General features: G+C 40.5%; 1 protein-coding gene across 1 annotated transcript; it reads right to left on the reverse strand.

The window, feature by feature from the left end:
• Positions 1-582: 582 nt before the first annotated feature.
• On the reverse strand, positions 583-6915 carry LOC131253258 (L-ascorbate peroxidase, cytosolic-like). The gene is made up of 10 exons (XM_058254194.1): positions 6694-6915; positions 4518-4637; positions 4240-4414; positions 4082-4147; positions 3339-3387; positions 2715-2797; positions 2500-2579; positions 2280-2382; positions 1530-1588; positions 583-882 (listed from the first exon to the last, which is right to left on the reverse strand). The coding sequence occupies exons 2-10, from the start codon at positions 4634-4636 to the stop codon at positions 867-869; spliced, it is 750 nt and encodes a 249-aa protein (XP_058110177.1). The 5' UTR covers position 4637; positions 6694-6915; the 3' UTR covers positions 583-866.
• Between the last annotated feature and the right edge of the window lie 18996 nt (positions 6916-25911).

The raw sequence follows: 25911 nt of genomic DNA on the forward strand, positions 1-25911 counted from the left end.
TGAAAGGACATTAAAAAGGTGAAGATATTAATTGGGTGGTTGGAAAATTACGTTCACGCGAATTGGGCTTTAGATTGTTCCAACCTATTAATTGCACGAAACATTCAACCTGTCCAAATAAATGTTGGCACCAACCACGAGGATCAACATTGTGCAAAATTAAGCCATTTCCAATCGGGGCATGATTGACATATATGGTCGCATTGTGAGAATATTGTAGAAAAGGACCGAGGAAGGGGGCTCTTTCCTTTTTAAAATTTCACCTGTAGAGGTAGGATAGATGAAAGAGGGACGAAATGAGGTAATACAAACCACCAACTCCAAGGCAGAATGTCCACTAAAGCAGGCTAGTCATTGGTACACATCCTAAAATAATACACAGCCAAAAGCCACTTTTGCCAAAACACATCTGAATACAAGCAGGAAATGCAAGCCACCAAATCTCCTCTTAAAACTGGCATGGCTCAGCAACGAGTTTAAAATTGTCAAAAAGCCCAGAAAAACGTGACCATGAATAGCACAAAAAACATACAGTAGAAACACACTGAAAAATTAGCCAAGCAAGCACACCCCATCATGATATCACAATCACAACTACCAAAAACCAGCTAAACCAAAAACATAACATTTGCACAAACTTATCTTCATATTACCAAAAAGGCGTAAATATATCACTGCCTACTATTTCAGTTCTTGAGCCACAAAAACAGAACATTAAAGGCCAAACAGCTCATTGCCACGGAAATTCGGTAAATCAAAATGAAGACTTGAGGCCTGGTATTTATTACGACAGCAGTCATCGCTACTACTAACAACCCATTTTAACTTCCATCCCTACTTCCCTCCACATCATTAAGATTTTCAAATCAGCACTCAGCGAATCTGAAAAGGATCAGCAAAAAAATGGACAACGTTATTAGGGTGGAAAAAAAAAAGGAAAGAAAGAACCTGTGCGCTAGGAGAATAATAAAAAATTACAGAGAGAGAGAGAGAGAGAGAGAGAGAGAGAGAGCACATCCTAAATTGCATAGATGAACACCATAAAAAATTACACACACATGCGCGCGCGCACACACACACACACACACAGAGAGAGAGAGAGAGAGCACATCCTAAATGCATAGATGAACACCATAAAAAATTACACACGCACGCGCGCACACACACACGCACAGAGAGAGAGAGAGAGAGAGAGAGAGAGAGAGAGAGAGCACATCCTAAATGCACAGATGAACACCAACCAAAAATATCCAAGTTCTCTATCCATTCTGATCACACTCATGGTGCCATAAAAGGATGGGCTATAATAAACAATGTCCACTGGTCCACCTCAATAGGCAAAATCATGCATAAGATCACCTTATCAAGGTGACCGCAGGTATTATTAATCCATCCACTATGGGACAAACAAAGAGACAATATGAATTGAGATACATGTATGCCATGGCTAGCCACTAGTTAGTAAACAGTGACAGACTCACACCACAGTGCAACCCTCTTAGAATCAACTCAGAGGTAATTTCACTTACCCCAATTCAGAAAGCTTCAAATGAGCGTCAGCATAATCTGCAAAGAAAGCATCCTCATCCTACACAAAGAAAAACAGAATTCAACTTCAGTTAATATATATATATATATATGGAAAAGGTTGTATGCGGTCGAGCTCATGGGAACTTCCCATGAGGTCGAGCAGTGTGGGCCCCACCGTGATCCATGTCGAACATCTACCCCATCAGTCAGATGCACCATTCCATGGTGGGCCTCGGGCTTAAAAATCAAGTCAATCCATGACTTGTGTGGGCCACACCACATACAAAAGTCAGGAGGGGTTATCCTCCATTAAAACATTCATAATCATTTTTTGGGCCCACCGAGATGTGATTCACAAATCCGGCCAATCCATTATGTGTGTCCCACTTGGATGAGGGGTCAGACCAAGTTTCAGACGCATCCAAATTTCAGGTGGGCCCCACCAAGTGCTCTTAGATGTTTTAGGCATGTCTTCACATGATTTTAGATGGTATGGCCCACCTGAGTTCCATATACGGCTGATTTTTGGGATATCCCATAAATTAAGGGGACCCATCAAATTCATGGTGTTGATGTTAGACATACATCATGGTGGGGCCCAAACAGCTCGACCTCATGGGAAGCTCCCATGAGCTCGACCACCTAGAACCTATATATATATATATATATATATATATATATATATATATATATAAGAAAGAAAGGGGAGCTGCTTATTTGATGAAGATAAGGTATTTAAGAATACGAACAGCAGCATATTTTTCAACGAGGGGACGGAAAACTGGATCACTAAGAAGGGCCTTGTCTGTTGGAAGCTGGATAAGACCCTCTTTCTCTCCACTCAGAAGCTCTCTGCAGATTAAAAAAATTAGGTGGTGTCATAGGGGACACAAATTGATCCACAAGCCCATGATCAATGAAAGCAAATACATAAAGAAAACACCCATATCTTTTTGAAGACTGTCTTACATGAAGTAGGTATTATCGAAGATCAGGGGATCGGTAGTCCAAGCTCCCTCAAATCCAGAGCGCTCCCTGTGGCACCTTCCCTACATTATCAATCCAAACAACACCCAAATGCATTCAAGTAGTGGAGATAATTAGGTTGCACTCATCTGCATAAAAAAGGGGACTGGAAAAAAAGTGAAGAGAAGGATAAACAAAAAGCTCAAAATCCTACTAACCAGGGTGTGTCCGCCAGAGAGAGCAACAATGTCCTGATCACTGAGACCCATGTGACCAAATACATCCCTCAAGTGGTCAGAACCTGAAACAGAGGCAATGAGCAATGAAATTTCGCAAGGACATGTATCATCTTCCTCTGCCTCTTCTCCCATTATTTTCTCTTTTGCATCAGAGGTGCATTTACAAACAATAATGAACATGGCATAATCATTGTCCTTGGATACAAATTCCACACCACCACAGCAGGCCATGATGATGAAAGTAGGCAGCGAAACAAGTTCCAGTTCAGAACCAAGGGGCTATCTAGCCAGTGAGTTATCTTTTTTTATGGTCCTCTGCAATTAGTCTATAGGGTGACTGTCAATAGTCAAACAAATCAATGACCAACTGGCCAAAGACACTTGTGACTTGGGTCCAAACACCATCTTTTGAATCCTAATCAAACAAAAATTAGGATGATTACTATTTGGTGCTAAGGCGAGTAAAAGGAAGTCAGTAGTGAAACTAATCAACATTCCACTGGCTAAAGAAGCATTGGTGAGCAGTCAAATTGGGTACTCGAGATTTCAGATTTCAAAGACAGCAATCAAAGTAGAAAAGCGAACATGTTTTTAGAAATGTACCTTTGTTGGCATCTGGAAGGCGGCCTTCTGGAGGGGGTTCACGCTTGTCCTGAAACAAAAGCATGGTATAAATTTCATTACATAAAGCAAAGTATGCCTATAAGAATTGAAAATTTGACTGCTAGGATTTCTCAGTGGGAAGTTTTGTGCAATATCAACTGGCATGTGTGGCCCACCCATCCAGATGAACAGTGCACTACACACTGAGACAGGATTGTTCATAGACCATTAGCTACATTGACTTTTAACTATCAAGGTCAATAATTGGATGGCTAGAATAGCAACATTTTGTGCAATATCATCCACCACATGATACAGGCCTGTAAAGAGTACTTCCAGAATGAAACAACATAATTCCACACCACAGGTTGCATACTTCATTATTCATATATTTAGGTGATCAATACACATAGATTTGGAAATTGGTAAATCAAACAAAGTAGAAACACCTTCCATGGTTTTTTCTACCAAATATATACTGTTTTTCCACTAAGCCACGTGCATTGCATTGCATCGCATCCCTAATATTTCCACCATTCCAGTCAATGGGGGAGGTAAGGTCTTTACGAACTGCCTTCCAAATGGGTAGCTAATGAAAAATTACAATGACTATTTATATTTTACAGATAAATCAAAGGAACATTTGATCAACTACTATACGCAAATAAACATAAGCAAAAACAAAAAGAAGAACTAAAGAGAAACTGGCAATAGATAATAACGAAACAAGAGCTTCACAATACCTCCCTCCCAGGATGGAAAGGAACCTCGGGCCCTCCAGTAACTTCTACAGCAACAACACCAGCCAACTGCAACAGAAATGCAAGGCATATCCAACATCATGCAACAAGAATAAATAACATATAACCCAAGAAATTATGTTCAATGTAGCTTTATCTACCTGGTCAAAATCAGCATTAGACAAGATGGGGAACTGCACCCTGATGGGCTCCAGGAGCCTGATAGCGATGTCAAGGCCATTGTTGGCGCCATGAGAAAGCTCAGCCGGCTTCCTGATTGTCCCAAATGGACCACCTGTCCTTGTCTTAACATCATAAGTACCAGCTGAGTGCCATCTGCAGTATTAACCAATAGAAATTTATCATAATCTTCTTCTTTTCTTTTCTTCCAATTTCTAATGTCTAAAAAATAATAAAACAATGAAAACTTGGCACTTACGCCAATCGGAGCATAATGGGGGCACAATGTTTCAGAGCAATGAGTCCCCTGAGCTTCCTCTTGCATTTCTCAATTGCCTGCTTGTATTCATCGCTCACGGTGGGATATGACTTCCCCATGCTAAATGAATGAATGCAAGCCTTGTCAGAAATGGAAATGAATGCAAGACTATAAACATATATGTGCCAAAATAAAATGTAAAAACTAAAAATAAGAAGAAAAGAAAAAGGTAAAAAAAAAAAAAAAGACAATTATTAAGTCTACGAGCTCTATAATCCAACAGCTTTTGTTCACCATACATCACTACAGTGGGATCCCATGACAAGACAAAGGACACCAAACAGGAGCAGTGGTGTATTGGCATACAAAAGAAACCCAAACGTTGGCTATGATCAAAGGAGAGACAGTTGGATAGGAGGATCCATTATATTTGCACATGAATGATAACCGAACAATAGATAATCATAGTCACACACCAAAGGGGATATAGACCACCACCGTATGTCTCTATAAACTTACTCTCATTGCATGGATTGGGATCTTCCAAACCATTGATCTCAAGGGGATCGCTAGATGGAGGTTGCTCCATGAAATCTTCCAGAATAGATCCTTTAGATCCTGAGCAGTCATTGTACATCCCTTTCTCCATTATGGACCACCAATTTATGTCTCTCGAAAATAACTACTGGGACACAGATTGCAGGATTGCATAGTGTCACTGCCAGTTGTGACTCGCTACTGGACAGTGCTAAGTGGGTCTCACCATTTTGTACATGTTTTATCCACGTTGTCCATCCATTTTTCCAGATCACTTTAGGTAATGAGCCCAAAAATGGAGCAGATCCAAATATCAAGTAACCACAACACAATTTTTTTTTAAAAAAAAAGTGGTGATTGAACACCCACCATTAAAACATTCCTTGGGCCCACTATAATGTTTATTTTCCATCTAACCTGTTGATTAGGTCACAAAGATCTGGACGAAGGGGAAACAAAAACATCAACTTGATCAAAACTTTTGTGTGCCCCAAGAAGTTTGTAATTGTGGGTGTTGAATCACCACTATTTCCAGTGGTGATGTCCACCTGAGATTTGGATCCACTTCATTTTTTTGGCTCATGCCCTAAAATGATCTAGAATGGATGAGACACATATGTGATGATGCAGGCCACAGAGCACCATCCAGTAGTGACTCTACTGGCAGTGTCAGTATGCAATCAGCATCCCCTAAGAAATCATTGCACAACCCTTTAACTACTGAATATGGACCACCGCTATGTTTCTCTAAACTATCTATGCACACAGAATAGGTCAGGATCTTCCAATCGAAGCATCTCCAGGGCATCAACAGTCCATTCTCGGGCCAAGAACATCAACGGTTTGGATCACTGATCCCAAATGTACAGGGTCATACATGCGATTGCTGATGAGCAGGGGTAAACATGATATGAAGGATGGATAAACGATTGTTGAGAAGCTATAAAAACCAATGATGATGATGATGATGATGATGATGATGATGATGATAAAGACAAAAAATAGTTGCAGCAACGACATGATCAAATCTGATTGTGTGTGTGTGTGTGTGTGTGTGTGTGTGTGTGTGTGTATAACACGGCTACAATATGAAATCTGTTTTCATAATAATTATAGTTAAAACACAACAACAACATAACCATAATATGAAACTCGTTTTCGTAAAATCACAACAACAACAATTAAAAACGAGTTACGGAAAATAAAAGAAAAGTGAGGCAGAAAAACATATTTGAGTAGTAATAAATAAGAAAAACGGAGAAATTAGGTTTTAGGATTCTGCATTAAACAACAATAATAACAACAATACCAATAATAAAAGAGGGCTATCAGGAAATATACAAAATAACACGAACCATTCATTCATTACATGCTTCCATCATAGCGATCCATTCCTCGTAGCAAGTATGGTGAGATCCAAACCGTTAATTCATCATAGAGATCCCCAAAAAGACCATGGAACAGAAACAACAGTGATCGGACAAATCCACTCATACAAAAGATTTCTCACAAAAATCTTTCAGAAGGTTAGGATTGTCGGATCTATACATTGATTGTTACCTCATTAGCGATCTACAAAAGAGATTGTAGAAACAAAGAAGATAGAAGAAGGGAGACGAGGAACTTGTTAGGGTTTTACCTTTCTAAAGGGACGAAGGAGAGGGAGTGTGTGGATGTTGAGAGCAAAAGCCAAGGAACAGAAAGGGTAGACGGCACGAGCAGAACACGCTCCTCAGGGCAGGCCTCAGCAGATAAATAAGGGTTTCCGACTAGGGAGGAAGATTCTAGTAACTCGCTTCCTACCGTCCGATTGATATTATTTCTATGGCCAGGATTTCTTCGATTGCCTAATGGTATATGGAACGATTAGACGTGCGATGCGTGTTTTGAGGGGTAGGTAGGAATATTATTTTTATTTTTATGTTAAGAAATGTATATAAATGGGAAAGCAGGATAACGCACTATGGGGTGAAAAATGTTGACGGACTCGATCCTCAATTGACGAAAATACCCTTCATTTCTCAGTGTCTTTATTTGGTCGAAAAATCTCCCGTATAAATGACGACATCCGAGAAAGAGGTGGATCACAGCCAAAATGATGGCCGCACCAATACAACTGAATCATACCATCGGCTCTCTATTGATTTTGATCTTCTGTCTGATACGTACGATCATCACCTTGTAAGATAATCAGGCCCATCATTCATTGGGTGGGGCGCACCAGGGGTGTCAATGGGCTGGGCTTCGGCCTGAAAAATCAGAAATTTAAATAGGGCCAGGCCAACAGCCTAGCTGAAAAGTGTTCAAAATCCAGGCCAGGCCGGTTGACAGCCCTAGGCCGCTGCACCACTACTTGGGAGTAGAGCTGTACGCAAGTTGAGTTAGCTTGGCCAGCCTACTGGACTTCACTCAGCAAAGCTTGACTCGCCTCAGCTTGAAATGGGATTCAAATTAAGTCGGGCTAGATTTTAAAGCTCAAAAAAATTTCAAGCCTAGTTGGGGCTTGCTGAGCTCGAGCTTGCCAAGCTTGACTCAAAACAAACCTTAACTTGAATCGACTCGGTGATTCGGTTATTTTGATATTGATGCTACTCATCAAGTGTTTGATTAAATGACTTAATGAAGTGTTGTTTCAGGGTGCGTATATTCTCTGCGGGATCAATTGGTGAGGGGGAATGAATGGATACAAAACAAATCACTAAAAAAAATACTAATAATAAAAACTTTACATTATAAAGTTGTCCTCATATTTTAATTTTAATTATAATTTTGCTTGCTGAGTGTTTGTTAAAATACTTGTAAAGAATTGTTGTTTTGCATTCTATGAGAAATTGAAGATACATTCTATGTGTTTGAGAAAATTTCACACGGCCTCGAACTAGCTCAAGCTCTTGACAAAACTAAGTCAAGCCGAGTTCGAGCTAGTATTAGGTACTGTCCGAACTAACCCAAATTGTGCCAACCTTGACTCAATTCAACTCATGTACAGCTCAACTCTACTGGGGAGTAATACTACTTGCTCTCCATGATTTGCATGGTGTCCTTCTTTTGTGCAATTAAGAACCCTCCAAGAACCACATGACTCTGAATTACATGGCTCCTATTGCGCCATTTATAATCAGCATATCCAATGCTTAATTACGAATACCCATTTTCACCACAAATATATAGCAAACTACAAAATACTGGTTGGAGAGAGAATCAAAGGGAAATGAACTATTCACTTTTTATATTTTGGCCATGAAATGATCAGTTGAAATGGAAATAATTGTTAAACTTCATCCACAAGGTAAGCAATTTGGATTGTACATTGCAGCCTGCCATTTCTTTTATTTGTTTGTTTATTATTATTATATTTTTTTGGTATAACTCTGGTTCCAATGTTTAAATTCAACCAAAATTTATAATTATTTGATCATCTAATAGCTGGATACTTATTGAATGGTTAAAATTGACTATATCTAATGGTTGAAACCAAAAAGCGTATGTTGATGCAAAAAACTAGTTCACCCTCTTTAGACTTTTGATTGTTTGCATAAGAAAAAGACAAAGGAGACCCTGACTAAGGTAAGGGATCCTCCGATGCTAAAGTCAAGCTAGGAACTAGGTCTAGTAGTATTCAAGGGTTTTGGGTGAGAGATTCTATGTACTTTTTTATGTAGATGGGCCCCTTATTTATAGTGTAGGTGGGCTAGAGACAGTTATTGATCTTAGGCTAAATCTTTGCATAAGTTTTTCAACTGTTACGCGATACTTTTGATGAATTTAATATCAAGTGGTTGAACCTTGAGAAAGTTGAGGTAGATGGCTGAGGCTGAGGTCTACGGCCAAGCTGACCAAGGCCAACCTGCTGACATATCAACCTGCCAAACTGCGGGGGAGATCTTCCTTGGCCATTGAGGAGCCTATTAATCATGACTAGCGCTGACCGACCTTGTGTCCCGTAGAGATGTCCGAGATGACCTCTTCTCTTTAGATAGTCCATTTTTACCCATAACCGCATCCATGAATTAGATTTAGGTCCAATTTGATTTTGGACTATGATTTAGCAAGTGGGTTTCACAACTTAGCCTAAGATCATGCACGCAACATGTACAATTTATGTGTCCTTGTCTAAATTGAGCATCATGCTCTAGAGAGTATCAAATAATGTTCCCTGCAAGTGGCAATGGACCAGCTTTATTCTAGCCAAGCTAGACCAAGCCCAGCCTTAGCCTAGAAAGTGTTTAAGGCTTGGGTCGAACTTGGCCCAGCTTGAATCAATAAAAACCTATTTTCCACTTAAACATTCCTAATCTATTTGCTGATTGAAGGGGCCCTAAATGGGAAAAAAAAAAACACTCTGGAAAGAATGCAACCAATGGCTTGCATTTCATATAAACAGGTTGCCTAAGTGGAGTTTAAATGGCATATTTTTAGAATATACCACATGTACGTGGGTACAGATTAGGTACTACCACCGCCTATCCGGATATCGGGACAGGCAAAGGCTCCAAGGGCTATTGAGGGGTCACCATGATGTATGGATTTTATCCATATTGTCCATCTATTTTTTTCATATCATTTTAGAATATAGGACCAAAAATAGGGCATATCCAAATCTCAATTGGACCACACAATGGGGATTAAATTTCAACCATTGAAAATTTCCTAAGGTACACGGGAGTTTTGGATCAAGATGATATTTGTTTTTTTTTCACTTCATCTAGGTATATATGACCATATCAACAGGTTGGATGGAAAATAAAAGATACGGTGGACCCTAAAAAGGTTTCAATGGTGGGCATCCTTAGTACCGCTTCTTCCTATGGTGTGGTCCACATAAGCCTTTGATCTTCCTTAATTTTTGTCATAAATTTCTAAAATGATATGGAAAAATGGATGGCCGGTGTGGATAAAAGCCATACATCACGATGACCCCTCAGTGGCCGTGCCTCCACCTATCCTGAGCTCCGAACAGGCGGGGATAGTACCTAATCCGCACCCCATGTATATGAAATCAGGTAGTGCCGGTTGGGACCAAACCTGACTAAAATAACTTGAGCCTAAGTCCGGCCAGGTAAATGCTCGGGCCAAGCATGCCAACACTAAACCCGGACCATGGACCAAGTTAATAGGTCCGGCCCGTCTCCACCCTTGCCCGTCGCCAAAGTAAGAAACTTCGACGCGCGGATCACGCGTTCAATGATTCCGCAAACAGTCAGGGCTGTTTTTGTCATAAAAATGAAAAGAAATGATAAACAATAAATACAGTGATGTGTTTCGTTGTATTTGCTTTCTCTTTTCAAAGCACGCAGTTCCAATAGCTGAATTACGTTCCGCTCAAAACCAAATGTATGATTTTTTTAATCACTTAGATTTCGTGCATTTACGGACTATAGTTTAACGATCCAAACTGTTAATAAGATGGGCCACATCAGGGATAAGATCTTTCTGTTAACTTTTTCTTGATTAAAATGCTTAAACCTTATAATTTGAAGCCTTCACAATAATCAATAAGGACCGTTCTATTCTGTCTCAAAGCTCTGTAATGTAGACCATAATATTGAGGATTTAGGTTCAATGAAATATGGATAAATATATATTATTCACCAATCCATTACCGGGCCCACCGTATCAACCGTTCGGATTATCAAACAATGGGTTTCAAATGCAAGAAACCGGGCTCGCCGGTGAGGTTTACCGTTTTTGTGGACGAGGAAGACCCTAGCAATCGTCTCACCACAATATCGCGATCAATTTTGGGCTAGTGTGAACGCGGCTCCTTATGAGAAGATTCCCCCGGGAAATTGACGCGAGAGCCGTTCAAATATCGCCACGTGGAGGAATGCCGGTGGCTAGAGGCGGATTTTGGGCACGTTCCACGTTGGTGGGTGCGTTTCCGATCCCTATTTTACGCATCGCTTAAAACACCCAAGCTGTGGGAGCCTCCATGTTCTATATATGAAATCCACCCCGTTCATCTGGTTGAAACTCTTATTTTCACCGTACAAAAAAAAATCATCTGATAAAAATCTCATATGTCCTACACCAACGGGAACAATATAAAATTGCGACTGAAACCTTTATAAGTTGTCGTGTTGTGGCTCTTCTGAGCTTTAGATGAGATTGAAATCTGGTCTACACCTCTCCTGGCGAGACACGCATTATGAACGGGTTTGATGAAAGATACACGCCATAATGGCCCTAGACACAAACCTATGCTTGGCGTCCCATTCCCATTATTACCTTCGTTGTGGTCTATCTGACTTGTAGATCTAGAGTATTTTCGGGCACAGGTCTTAGCAGCCAGGAGCTCACCTGATGGAAGGAGTGGATTTCATTTGTACAACGTGGTGGGCCTCAGAGAGCCTGGGTGTTTATATTTAAAATCTATGTTCCGTGGCGAGGGCTCTCTTTAAGAGGATTCGCTCATCTATTTCGATGCTTTATGGGGCGTGAGTGGGACGCGGATTGCGTCCTCCCCCCGCCCGGACGGTAATCCGTCCGTCCGGGAGGGGCTCTTTGGGGCCCACCGTGATGTAAGTGTTTTATCCACGCCTTCGTCATTCTTCTCGGATCATTTTACTATATGATATAAAAAATGAGCTAGAGGTGAAAGCCTTGAGTGAACCACAAAGTGGGAATTGAACGTCCACCATTAAAAACTTCTAGGGAGCTGGAGAAGTCTCGGGTTACCGATATATAGTTTTCTTCTTCGGTAAAACAAGATAAAACATCACAGTCGCACTTAGAAAGGTTTCAACGGTAGGTGTCATTATCACGGCAGCTTCCTTTGGTGTGGTTCACTAGAGCCGTGGACCTGCCTCATTTTCAGCATCATAATCTAAAATGATCTGAGAAAAGCGATTAAGGGCGTGGATAAAAAAATTACATCATGGTGGACCCCACAGAGCCCTACCGTCCGGGCTGGGGTAGGACGCAATCCGCGCCCGCATGAGTGCTGCAATTTTTAAATAAATCCAGTCGACTGCACCCCACCACGCGAATAAAAGGTTTGGCAGACTCTTTGGTTAGTTCTGCACAATCTGCAAGGTGGTAGTTACTTAATGCAGCTCGTTTGTGGCACTATTATACATCTATCCGAACCTTCCAAACGGTGTGTACCATTGCGGATAGACCATATCTATAAAATCACACTGGTCAAGTATTCCTTACGGTCTAATTAATAGTCATCAAATGGATGATTAAAAGTAAAATAAGCAAGTGATCCAAATTCAAAAGGAAACATTTTTCAGACCGCGACGTATGTGAGAGACCTGCTCTCTCTCTCTCTCTCTCTCTCTCTCTACCTTTCTCTTACTCTCTCATACATCTCTTTCCCACTTCTCTTCCTGTGTATGTGCATGCAGCCAGTTTTTTAATACTTTTGGTAGTACTCGTGTGTGGTACGTGTAAGGAGTATAGGCAGAGAAAGTACACACTCTTTCATTCTCTTTCAGGGCTTGTTTGGTTTGATGTAATTACCGTTAAAAAAAGTACATACTGTTTTAGGGCTTGTTTGGTTAGATGTAATTACATGTATTTTAATTTAATTTCTTTCAAATCAATTTTAAATGCATGCATCAAACACTTGAGAAAATGAAACTGTAGGCAAAACTTTTTATCCAGCGGTTTTTACGAAGGAATACAAACTCGAGTTACCAACTTAGACTAGCACGTGCGGACTGCGACTTTGAGGACGAAACTACGCTTCCTTTTCACTGCGAAGACGAGCGCTGACGCTCCTCCAACCGAGAGTTGTACCAACGGCTTAAAAGAGATCAAAGTTACACGGCCCCACAGCTACGTATTTATTATATCCACAACGTTCATCCATATTTCGAGATCATTTAGGAGCATTATCCAAAAAAATAAAAATCATATCTAAAGATCAACTGGACCACACCACAAAGAGCAGCAGCGAAATTGATTTTCACCGTTAAAAATTTTGTAGGGCCCACCATAACATTTATTTTCCATCCAATCTATTCATAAGGTCAAAAAGGCCTGGATGAAGAGGAAAAACAAATTTCATAATGATCCAAAACTTCTATAACCCTTAAAAGGGTTTCAATGGTAGACGTTCAATTCCTCACTGCCTTTTACAGTGTGGTCCACTTGATAGTTAGATCTGTCTTATTTTTCATCTCAAGCCTTGATACGAGTTCTCCAAATAGATGGACGGTTTGGATATAACACATACCTCATAATGGGACCCACAAAAATCGGTGGGGATTACATCAGTGGAAAAAAAAAAAAAGAAAAGAAAACACCAGCCGGGTTGGGCATATAAATTTTTTTATCTCTTTTGTTTTTTTCATTTCTTTCTTTATTCATTTAACAAGAATATTTTCTAAACTAAAATTAGTTACTTGACGTACCACATAAGATTTTGGCGTAGGAGAAGCTACTTTAGCCAACCTACCTAGTTATTTTCCAAGATTCCATCAGGTCGATGGTCGAAAATACATTTCATTCACTTCACGATCAATTTCAATCACTTCGAGGTCAAACTAGAAATTGAGCGGGGCAAACATGAAATTGAGTGGGCAAATTGAAAATTGAGCGGGGCAAGGTAGGAATTGAGCGAGGGAACCTAGAAATTGAGCGAGGCAAGGTAGGAGTTCAGTGAGGGAATCTAGAAATTGAGCAAGGGAAGCTAGAAATTGAGCGAGGCAACTTAGAAATTGAGCGAGACAACGTAGAAAATGAGCGAGGGAACCTAGAAATTGAGCGAGGGAACCTACGATTTGAGCTACGCAACCTAGGAATTGAGCGAGGGAAGCTAGAATTTGAGCAAGGGAACCTAGAAATTCAGCGATGCAACCTACGATTTGAGTGAGGGAAGCTACAAATTGTGCGAGGGAACCTAGAAATTGAGCACGGCAACCTAAGATTTGAGCGAGGCAACATAGGAATTGTGCGAGGGAACCTAGGAAATGAGCGAGGCAACGTAGAAATTCAGCGAGGAATCCTATGAATTGAGCGAGGGAAGCTAGAAATTAAGCGAGGGAACCTAGAAATTCAGCGAGGCAACCTAGGATTTGAGCAAGGGAAGCTAGAAATTGAGTGAGGGAACCTAGAAATTAAGCGAGGCAAGGTAGAAATTTAGCGAGGTAACCTAGGATTTGAGTAAGACAACCTAGGAATTGAGCGAGGGAAGTTAAAATTGAGCGAGGGAATGTAGAAATTCAGCGATGCAACCTAAGATTTGAGCGAGGGAAGTTACAAATTGTGCGAGGGAACCTAGAAATTAATCAAGGCAACCTAGGATTTGAGCAAGACAACATAGGATTTGAGTGAGGGAACCTAGGAAGTGAGTGAGGCAACGTAGAAATTCAGCGAGGAATCCTAAGAATTGAGCGAGGGAAAGTAGAAATTAAGCGAGGGAACTTAGAAATTCAGCGAGACAACCTAGGATTTGAGCGAGGGAAGCTAGAAATTGAGCGAGGCAAGGTAGGAATTCAGCGAGGCAACTTAGGAATTGAGTGAGGCAACCTAGGAATTGAGTGATGGAAGCTAGAAATTGAGCGAGGCAACCTAAGAATTGAGCGAGGCAACCTAGCAATTGAGTGAGGGAACCTACGAATTGAGTGAGGCAACCTAGCAATTGAGTAAGGGAACCTACAAATTGAGCGAGGTAACTTAGGATTTGAGCAAGGCGACTTAGGAATTCAGCGAGGAAACGTAGGATTTAAGCGAGGCAACCGAGGGAACCTAGGAATTAAGCGAGGAACACTACAAATTGAGCGAGGGAACTTAAAAATTAAGCGAGGCAACCTAGAAATTGAGCGAGGGAACCTATAAATGTAGCGAGGAAACCTAGGATTTGAGTGAGGCAACCTAGGAATTGAGCAAAGGAAGTTAGAAATTGAGCGAGGGAAGCTAGAATTTGAGCAAGAGAACCTAGAAATTCAGCGAGGCAACCTATAAATTGAGCGAGGCAACCTATAAATTGAGCCAAGCAATGTGGAAATTCAGCGAGGAAACCTAGGACTTGAGCTAGGGAAGATAGTAAATAAGTGAGGGAAGCTAGAAATTGAGAGAGGGAACCTAGAAATTCAGCGAGGCAACCTATAAATTGAACGAGGCAACCTACGAATTGAGCGAGGGAAGCTAGAAATTCAACGAGGCAACCTAGAAATTGAGTGAGGAAACCTACAAATTAAGCGAGGCAATGTAGAAATTCAGTGAGGCAACCTAAGAATTGAGCGAGGGAAGCTAGAAATTGAGCGAGGGAACCTTAAAATTCAGCGAGGCAACGTAGAAATTTAGTGAGGCAACCAACAGATTGAGCGCTAGTTAAATCATCAACAAAGATGAGAATGACTTGTTTTGAGAGACTATCTATCCTCTCATAGATAGAGGAATATAGAGGAATAGATAGAACAAAGAAGATCTCTATATCTGTCCTCATAGATATAATATAGAAGAGAGATTCCTCTCTTTTTTATCAGGAGAGAGATCTTTCTTCTCCGAGGGCTTTCGATTCAACGATTTTTAAGAGTAAGACAAAGAAAAGAAGCGTTGATATAATATCTTTCATCCTAATCTCATCTACTGGAAAAGGGGGCCCTCTTGATCACCTGAAGAGATTTGTAGGTAGAATTAGAATAATTATGATCGCGAGGATTGAGCTGCCAAATGAGATTGTCCTCATTCCTCGGTTGGGGTTCTGGAAGATAAGATTTATGCAGTAAAAAAAGTCTTCTGAATTGAGCAAGGGAAGCTAGAAATTGAGCGAGGCAACCTAGAAATTGAGCGAGGAAACCTAGAAATTGAGTAAGGCAACGTAGAAATTCAGCGAGGCAACTTAGAAATTGAGCAAGGGAAACATGAATTTGAGCGAGGCAAGCTTGAAATTGGGTGAGGCTAACATGAATTGGAATGAACTTTAAATGTAATTAACCTAGCCTAACAATTTGTTCATTGGTGAATTTAACTGAGCAGTTAATGAAATTGACCGAGCTTTACATGAAATTCTCTTCGGTGAATTTGACCAAGCAATTAATGAAATTGACCAAGCAGTTCATAAAATTTTTCATTACATTACATGAATCTGTGGAAGTTCCCCATCACATTTTTATAATATCTCCATCAAATTTATGAATTGGTCCGTTACAATTCCTACGTTGCCTCGCTCAATTCCTAGCTTCCCTCGCTCAATTTATACGTTGCCTCGCTAAATTTCTAGCTTCCCTCACTCAATTCATAGGTCTTCCCTTGCTCTATTCCTAGGTTGCCTCGCTCAATTCATTAGTTGCCTCGCTGAATATTTACGTTGCCTCGCTCAATTGTTAGGTTCCCTCACTCAATTTATATCTTGTCTTGCTCAATTTTTAGTTTCCCTCGCTCAATTCCTAGGTTGTCTCGCTCAATTCATAGGTTGTCTCGCTGAATTTCTATGTTGGCCTGCTCAATTGCTAGGTTACCTTGCTCAATTCCTAGGTTCCTTCACTAAATTTCTAGCTTCCCTCGCTCAATTTCTAGGTTTCTTCGCTCAATTTCTAGCTTCCCTTGCTCAATTCTTAGGTTCCCTCGCTCAATTCCTAGGTTTTCTCGCTCAATTTTTAGGTTGCCTCGCTGAATTTCTAGCTTCCCTCACTCAATTCCTATGCTGTCTCACTCAATTCATCGGTTCCCTCGCTGAATTTCTAGCTTCCCTTGCTTAATTTCTAGCTTCTCTCGCTCAATTCGTAGCCTCGCTGAATTTTTACGTTGCCTCTCTCAATTGCTAGGTTGCCTCGCTCAATTCCTAGGTTCCTTCGCTCAATTTATATATTGCCTCACTGAATTTCTAGCTTCCCTCGCATAATTTGTAGCTTCCCTCGCTCAAATCCTAGGTTGCCTCGCTGAATTTCTAGGTTCTCTCGCTCAAATTCTAGCTTCCCTCGCTCAATTTCTAACTTCCCTCGCTCAATTCCTAGGTTACCTCACTCAATTTATAGTTTGCATTGCTAAATTTCTAGGTTCTCTCGCTCAAATTCTAGCTTCCCTCGCTCAATTTCTAACTTCCCTTGCTCAATTCGTAGGTTGCCTCACTCAAATCCTAGGTTTCCTCGCTGCATTTCTAGGTTCCATCGCTCAATTTGTAGCGTTCCTTGCTCAATTCCTAGGTTCCCTCGGTTGCCTCACTCAAATCCTACGTTGTCTCGCTGAATTCCTAAGTTGCTTCGCTCAAATCCTAGGTTGCCTTGCTCAATTCCTAGGTTCCCTCACTTAATTGCTAGGTTGCCTCGCTCAATTCCTAGGTTGCCTCGCTCAATTCATATATTGCCTCACTCAATTTCTAGGTTCCCTCACTCAATTTCTAGCTTCTCTCGCTCAAATCCTAGGTTGTCTCACTGAATTTCTAGGTTCCCTCGCTTAATTTCTACTTTCCCTCGCTCAATTCCTAGGATTCCTCGCTGAATTTCTACGTTGCCTCGCTCATTTCCTAGGTTCCCTCGCTCAATTCCTACGTTGTCTCGCTCAAATCTTAGGTTGTCTCGCTCAATTTCTAGGTTCCCTCGTACAATTTGTAACTTCCCTCGCTCAAATCTTTGGTTGCCTCGCTGAATTTTTAGGTTCTTTCGCTCAAATTCTAGCTTCCCTTGCTCAATTTCTAACTTCCCTCGCTCAATTCCTAAGTTGCCTCGCTGAAATCCTAGGTTTCCTTAGTAAATTTCTACCTTGCCTCGCTCAATTTCTAGGTTCCCTCGCTTAATTTCTAGCTTCCCTCGCTCAAATCCCAGGTTGCTTCGCTGAATTTCTAGGTTCCCTCGCTTAATTTCTAGCTTCCCTCGCCAATTCATAGGATTCCTCGCTGAATTTCTACGTTGCCTCGCTCATTTCCTAGGTTCCCTCGTTCAATTCCTGTGTTGCCTCGCTCAAATCCCAGGTTGCCTCACTCAATTTCTAGGTTCCTTCGCATAATTTGTAGCTTCCCTTGCTCAAATCCTAGGTTGTCTTGCTGAATTTCTAGGTTCCCTCGCTCAAATTCTAACTTCTCTCGCTCAATTTCTATGTTCCCTCGCTCAATTTCTAGGTTGCCTCGATCAATGTCTAGCTTCCCTCGCTCAAATTCTAGATTCCCTCGCTGAACTCCTACCTTGCCTCACTCAATTTCTAGGTTCCCTAGCTCAATTCCTACCTTGCCCCACTCAATTTCATGTTTGCCCCACTCAATTTCTAGTTTGACCACGAAGTGATTGAAATTGACCGCGAAGTGAATGAAATGTATTTTTGACCATCGACCTAATGGAATCTTGGAAAATAACTAGGTTGGTTGGCTAAAGTAGCTTCTCCTACCCCAAAATCATATGTGGTACGTCAAGTAACTAATTTTAGTTTAGAAGATATTCTTGTTAAATGAATAAAGAAAGAAATGAAAAACAAAAAAGAGAGAATTTTTTTTTATATGGCCAACTCAGTCAACCGGATCACAACCCGGTTGACCCCAACTGTAACGCCCTGAAATTCGGGGGTCGAGCATAACTCAGCTCCCGAGTTCCAAAACATCACTTATGCAACATATTTAATGAAGGATGTATGTTGACTGTATTAGTGCATAAAACATGGAATAGATTAAGCCAAAACACAGATATAATTCAGGGATATGTGAATAAAGCAAGCGGAAGACTTATAGTAAAATATGTGTACAAGTGTAAACCCCTGAATTACATATACAAGCCAGATCGTGTGAACGTGTTATTTAACAAAATTATAAGTACCAATTTACATCATTTCAGTTCCCAAAAAGAATAATCCCAAAAATCCCGCGCATCAGACCGAAGCTCGCTAGAACCCGTCTGAAAACTGCATATAGGAGAAGGCAGCCTCGTCGTCATCCAGCTCCCGCTCTACCTTAGACGTCGCGTCCACATCTGCAACATCAGGGCCTAAGACAGAGTCTGGTGGGTGTGTAACACCGCCCCAGAAACGTGGGAGTGAGTGATCAACTCAGTGGAACAATATGGCACTGGTTAACATGTTATCAGTTCAATCAAACAGTAATGATAAAGCAGGATAAGTAATTAAATCCTAAGTACTCTTGTTAATGCAAGCATGAATGCAATATGATGCGTGCCCTCACGCGTACACCCTTAGCGTCTTCATCTTACGTTACGCATGACATCGCCTCAAAGTGCGCCACATCTACAAAGCACATGCAAATGCGGTGCATGGATATGATTACCAAGTTGTTATTAGTCCATTTCACACAACAGGATTGGGAAGCTAAGATACCTTCCTCATATCACCATCCAAACAGTGATCCATACTAGGGTCGTCAATCCTAGATATCTCATGCGATCATACAGTTGAGGTCGTAGCAAAGGGCTCGTCACCAATCAATGCACGCCTTTCATGCCCTTACTACCACAGATCGGCTCGTCACCTCCTTGCGGTATCCAGGTATGCTCGAGGTCACTACAAAGGGCTCGTCACCAATCAATGTAGGCCGACAGCACGAATATAGTGTCCCATACCACCATAATCGGCTCACGAGTTAAGTTGCTCACTGGTCACTACGGGGAGGCTCGTCACCCCAGCGTAGGCCGACAGCTCGACCACGGTGTCCCATACCACCATGTCCGGCTCATGAGTCTTAGCGGATCAAGTACCATAGTTAATAGGATTTCACTGGTAAGTTCGGTACCCTAGATTCAAGCAGTAGCGTCCATACATGGTTAACATACAACGGACAATCGGGTTACTTGACGAACTCGACTAGCACGAGCGCACGTTGAATTGAACGACATAGAGTGCGCAAACACTCCGCGTGGCCAAACCACTGCCGACAACTCTAATACGACTCGGGTTCGTCTAATACGTCCTACGTGGCGAAAGCAATCTCAACCACGAATATAGGGTCAATTACCGATCTCCTGGACTAAGGCATAGTCCCAAACATCCTACACTACTACAGATATTCATATGGAATGTAAAACAGTAATGGAACAACCACTCAAATCATGGTACATACTCATCTGAAGAATATCAACTTAACATAAATGTAAGCATAGGAGATGCTTGAATTTAAAGAACTTGAAAGGTAACTGCATAAAGGAAAACATGCGCATCCATAGGAGTATTGAGAATCACTTCTCAACGCTCGCAATAAGTGTAATAAGTTACACTTAGATCATTCATGCATTTCTACAAACACTTAGCATACATGGAAACAACATACATGACGTATGTTGGAATACATGCACTTAGACAATTCCTTTTATCAAGGAGTTGTCATACATGCATCTAGCATACACACATGACAATTAATCATGGCAAACATAAGTGCATATTTTATACGTATACGGTACTTTATAAATACACATAGAATACACAAATCTCAATATAGCACATGCATATCAGAAAAGCAATGTAAACATGACATTTGACATGTGAAATCTCATCCATAACAAGAATAAACCACTAACTGGGATTGAAAGCCTTGAGAACCATAACCTATACACTTAAAGTCCGCACCTTAAGCGAAGAAAGAACCGCCGAGCTGATTTAGACGAGTTGTCTTCGTCAACAGCGCTAGAATACCCTAAAATAAGGATAGAAATGAGATACAACAACACCAAGTCTAGTCTAAGCTCTAACACAGGTTAGGGTTAGGTTCACTTACCCCAAAAGAACTCAGAATCGTCAGAGGAACGATTCAAAGTAAAGGTTCAAAGGTGAAGAAGAACAAGGAAGAATCAAGATGATTCACCAACCAATCTCTCTCACTAACTCTCTCTTTTCCACTCTCTTTCCAAGCTAGGGTTAGAGAAAATTCGTATGGAAATGAGAGCTAGGGTTTAAGGACTATATATAGGCCTTAAAATGATGGAAATAACCCGTGGTCAAGGTATACTTAGGTTATAACCAAAGTAAGCCTTTCTCGATCCAACGAAGCACTTCTGGTGGGCCTATAACCACGAAAGGTCGGACTTAAGCTCACTGACCATGGATCTAGGTCAGGCTGAGTTTTCGTACCGACCGGCTCTTCAGATCAGCCGTGGCGGACCACACTCAATTCAACGGTCACGGAAACTCGATCAGGTCCACAAGCACTAGGATATGCCTGGGCCAACCATCCTGATCAGAGGGTGAAATTGGGTCAGAATCCAACGGTCAGATAGCTTAAAATCGTCGCGCAAGCGACACGACTCAGATTTCAATAAAAGCTTAATAAATTCCAACCGTTCTCACACTCTTCACTCCGAGCTCAACCAAATCGACCCAGAACATCACATGGACTTGATTTTCGAGATGAAAGTCAAGCCCAACTCGGTGACCGCAACAGCCTAAGATCATCGCCATCGGACTTTCGACGCGCGGTCCAGGTCCGATCCAGATCTTCCAAAAATTCCCCAGAACAACTGGATTTAGCGATGGATCCCAGATTTCAGAGTAACGTAGCGCTCACTAATCTACACGTTTAGAGCCATGCAGATATAATTTAAAGTGATTGATGCGAATTTCACAAGCAATCGAGTAAAGCGCTAATTACCCCAAAAACAACTACTTAAGGAAAGATTAGCACAAGAAAATCCAAGGTCGTTACACCAACACGCTGGTGTTTTTTATTTCCCCTGATGTAATCCCCACCAATTTTTGTGGGTCCCATTATGAGGTATGTGTTATATCCAAACCGTCCATCTATTTGGAGAACTCGTATTAAGGCTTAAGATGAAAAATAAGACAGATCTAGCTATCAAGTGGACCACACTGTAAAAGGTAGTGGGGAATTGAACGTTTACCATTGAAACCCTTTTAGGGGTTACAGGAGTTTTGGATCATTATGAAATTTGTTTTTCCTCTTCATCCAAGCCTTTTTGACCTTATGAATAGATTGGATGGAAATAAATGTTATGGTGGGCCCTACAAAATTTTTAACGGTGAAAATCAATTTCCCCATTGCTCTTTGTGGTGTGGTCCAGTTGATCTTTGGCTATGATTTTTTTTTTTGGATAATGCTTCGAAATGATCTCGAAATATGGATGAATGTTGTGGATATAATAAATACATTGCTGTGGGGCCATGTAACTTTGATCTCTTTTAAGCCGTTCATACAACTCTCAGTTGGAGGAGCGTCAGCGCTCGTCTTCGTAGTGAAAAGGAGGGGTAGTTTAGTCCTCAAAGTTGTTGTCCGCACGTGCTAGTCTAAGTTAGTAATTTAAGTTTGTATTGCTTCATAAAAATCATTGGATAAAAGGTTTTGTCTATAGTGGTCATTTTCTCCAAACACTTTAAATGCATGCATCAAATGACAACGCATGAGTTTGAAAGTAAGGAAGAGTTGCTTCGATTAGATTTCACGATAAGGCCCCAACATAATATATGTGTTATATCCTCTCCCTTCATTCATTAGTATAGATCATTTTAGGGCATGAGCCCAAAAATGAGGCAGATTCATAAATCAAGTGGACCACACTACAAAAAATACTAGAGAATGAACGGTAACCATTTAAATGTTCTTCCCATAGTATGGTCCACTTGAGCTTTGGATCTGTCTCATTTTTTAAGGCATACCCTAGAATGATCTCGCCAAATGAATGGATGGCTAGGATAAAACATATACATCATGGTAGGACCCACATAGTCCATCTCATTCTCCGCACCTAAAAAGTTGTTGTAATCAATGTTATACATCATCCCTTCCATCACAAAATCATGTAGAATGTAATTAATGCTTAAAAAATGTAAAATACATTATTATATAGAGAAATTGTAGTATTGAGGAAGTCTTATATTTATATTTTACCTTGTTTTAGTAAAGAAGAAAACTATATATTGCTAACCTGTGGATGTTGACATATTATTGAACCACATATATCTCGGCACCACTTATTTTGTATTAACTTTTTTTTTTTTGCAACAACATGTATCATATCCAAATGTTGAAAAGCCTTTTAACACAATATCGGTGTTAATGTTTTGGTTGTAATTATGTTTTAGATGGTTGGATCGAGTTCTATCAAATATAAGGTGTCAAAGTTTGGCAGATCCAATTCCATGTTATGAAAGCAGATTTAACATGCTAAAGGTTGACAAATCTAATTATGCAATGTGGAAACATATTTAAAGTGCCAAAGTTTGACAGATCCAATTATGCATTGTGAAAACATGTTGGACATGTGGCCCACCAAAATGCCCACATACTTGGTGAGCCTAAATGGCTTGCACGTGTGTTAGGCTTTAAACATAACAATTGGATGGCTAGCTGGTGGAAGAGATTCTTGCCTTAATGGTGGGCAAAATTTCATCCCATACTTGGCTAAGGCTCCTTGTTAGAAAGCCTATATTTGAAGTCGATCATCCAAGAGAACGATCTATAAGAATTCTCTCTCTCTCTCTCTCTCTCTCTCTCTCTCTCTCTCTCTCAAGAAAAATGTCTCTCTTCAAGGTATGATGAACTTTGCACCTCCATTAACGAGGATAGGCTAACTTTGGTTTGTCATTGCGTAGGCCATCCATCTTGACTAGAGTTACTAGAGGGGTTGAATATTTATCATTATCTCATAGAATGGAATGGATTGGGGGTTTGTTTGGGCCATCACCACAAGGATAACGTGATATGTTGCCTAGTTTTGAGATCACTTCTACTATGTTGGTGTTTAATTGATCAGACACCAGATATAACCACAACCGATATTGGTATATATTAGAGTCATAATGGAATGTCTTTTGTTACAAAGAGGTAACCCGATAACTTTCCCATAGAATATATATATATATATATATATATATATATATATATATATATGTATGTATATTACTGATCCATATACCTCTTATGCTTGATCATTAGTGCGTGTTGTGCGTAACGATCCACTCATATTGGTTTACGTCTATTCATGGATCAACTGATCTATTTTATACCTATGAATGATGGATATTAGTGCCCACACATTTTTGTCTTTATTTTTTTATGCATATGGGCTAGCTTTCATTGATAGTATAGTTGACTTAAAGTCACCACTAGCCAATTAGCTCAAAATTCTGCAATTGGCTAGATTCTACAAAATCTATGTAAGATAGATAATTTGAAGACTTTCTTGCTTAAAAGTGACTCCTGATTTATGACCTAACATTCTGAGTAAGGAACCTCAGTTACAGAGATGAAAGGTGTTAGGCACCCTCACTATCCGTACAAGTGTATGGTCTCTACTTTATGTGGTTAACAATTTTCTAGGGGATAAGATGATTCTATTCTAAATGTAAAAATACCAATAACGGGACTAGACAAACTCGGATTTATGATGTGACATGATTCAAAATTCTGGCAAGCTAGAGAGCATATGTCTAAAGAATATCTAGAAAAGCGAAGGGGTTAAGAGGAGATATGATGATGCTAAAATGATGTGCAAAAAACTAAGTAGTCATGAGTTTATAATGTGACAGGATTCAAAATTCTGGTAAGTTACAAAGCATATGCCTGATGGAGCCTAGAGAAGCACGGGGTTGAGAAGGGAAGTAATGATGCGATCTATAAAGTATGAATGCAAATGATGATGACTCGATCTTTGGTTTGCAACTAAAAATGGCTTAGATGAATTAGGTGCACTCTAGTTTTAGACTTGTAGCCTAGAGGGTTTAGGCTTAAGAGGGTGGTTCTTGGAGATTTAGAGATGGCTAGAGAAGGCTGATGAGGGGGCTAGAAGGGATGGAAGCTTGGAAGCACAAGCTCACTTCTTACTCTCACTCACTTACTCTTTTATTATCACTTTCCTCCTCTTAATTTGATATCTTTGAAATGTGAAGAGGAGGGGTATTTATAGCCCATTTTGGGTAGTATTTTAGTAATTGTAGGATTTTTTTAGGGGTAAAAGATGGTGTGGCAGCCTATGAATGGTAAAGGGAAAGGAGGTGCCTCATGACGCTCTCTCATGGATTGATAAGGTTAGTAAAATGGGAATGTAACAACCCGTACTTTTGTGTACTCGGGTGTTACCATTAATCCAAAATTTTGCATAATGGTGTGAAGACACATAATAACCTTAGCATTAATAACCATCATTCGATAAATCACAACCCACCACTAAACCTCAATCGATAGAGTACAAAATCCACGATTCAACCATCTGATTAGGATAATAACTGTTAATTTCTCCTAAGATCAGCTAAGGGCCACTAGGAACCATGAGGGTCAAATCTGAAGCTAATCTGACCATCGGAATTATGAGAATCCACAAGTAGGACCCAAAAATTCAATTGTATGGCCCGCCTTAGCGTTGGATCCGCCCCACCTTCGGCTGGGTCTGCTACTTGAAAGTATAGAAATTCCTAGATGGCGTGGATCTCAAAAGAACATCATTTGAAAGGCCCGAATCACCAAGCCCATTGTTCACCAGCTTCAAGATTAAGTTTTGGAGCAAACCCGAGATTTACAAGCCTTGAATCCCACTTAAAATTGTAGTATGGATAGCCCTTCGGCCCTTAAAACCCTTTTGATTGGTGGTGATCAAATCTAGAAGAAATCCAATCGTTGGATTAGCATGAATCATTAGTTGTCCATGAGATCACAACTATAGCCCACTTACAAATTAAAATGATTTAATTTTGATCAAAGCCCTATAGGGGCTGAGTGAGTAAATAAATGGTACTAATTGAGATGAGACCCATGTAAACAACTTAAAAATAAAATAATAGTAATAACAACAATATTAAAAACATTGTAATTAAGTATAATGGGTATTAGGCCACCCGATCCACAATCCAGCCACCAATTTCTAGTTTAGTGACCCCTAGGACAATTTTAACCACTTATAATCGAATTCAGAACCATCTGACCACTAGACTAATGGAAATCCACCATTAGAAATAGAAAGTTATGAATATGGTCCACCTAAGTTATGGATACATCTCATCCTATGGGCTGAGTCTCAAATCAGGTGGA

This window comes from Magnolia sinica, chromosome 8 (genome assembly GCF_029962835.1).
Source record: "Magnolia sinica isolate HGM2019 chromosome 8, MsV1, whole genome shotgun sequence".
Taxonomy (NCBI): domain Eukaryota; kingdom Viridiplantae; phylum Streptophyta; class Magnoliopsida; order Magnoliales; family Magnoliaceae; genus Magnolia; species Magnolia sinica.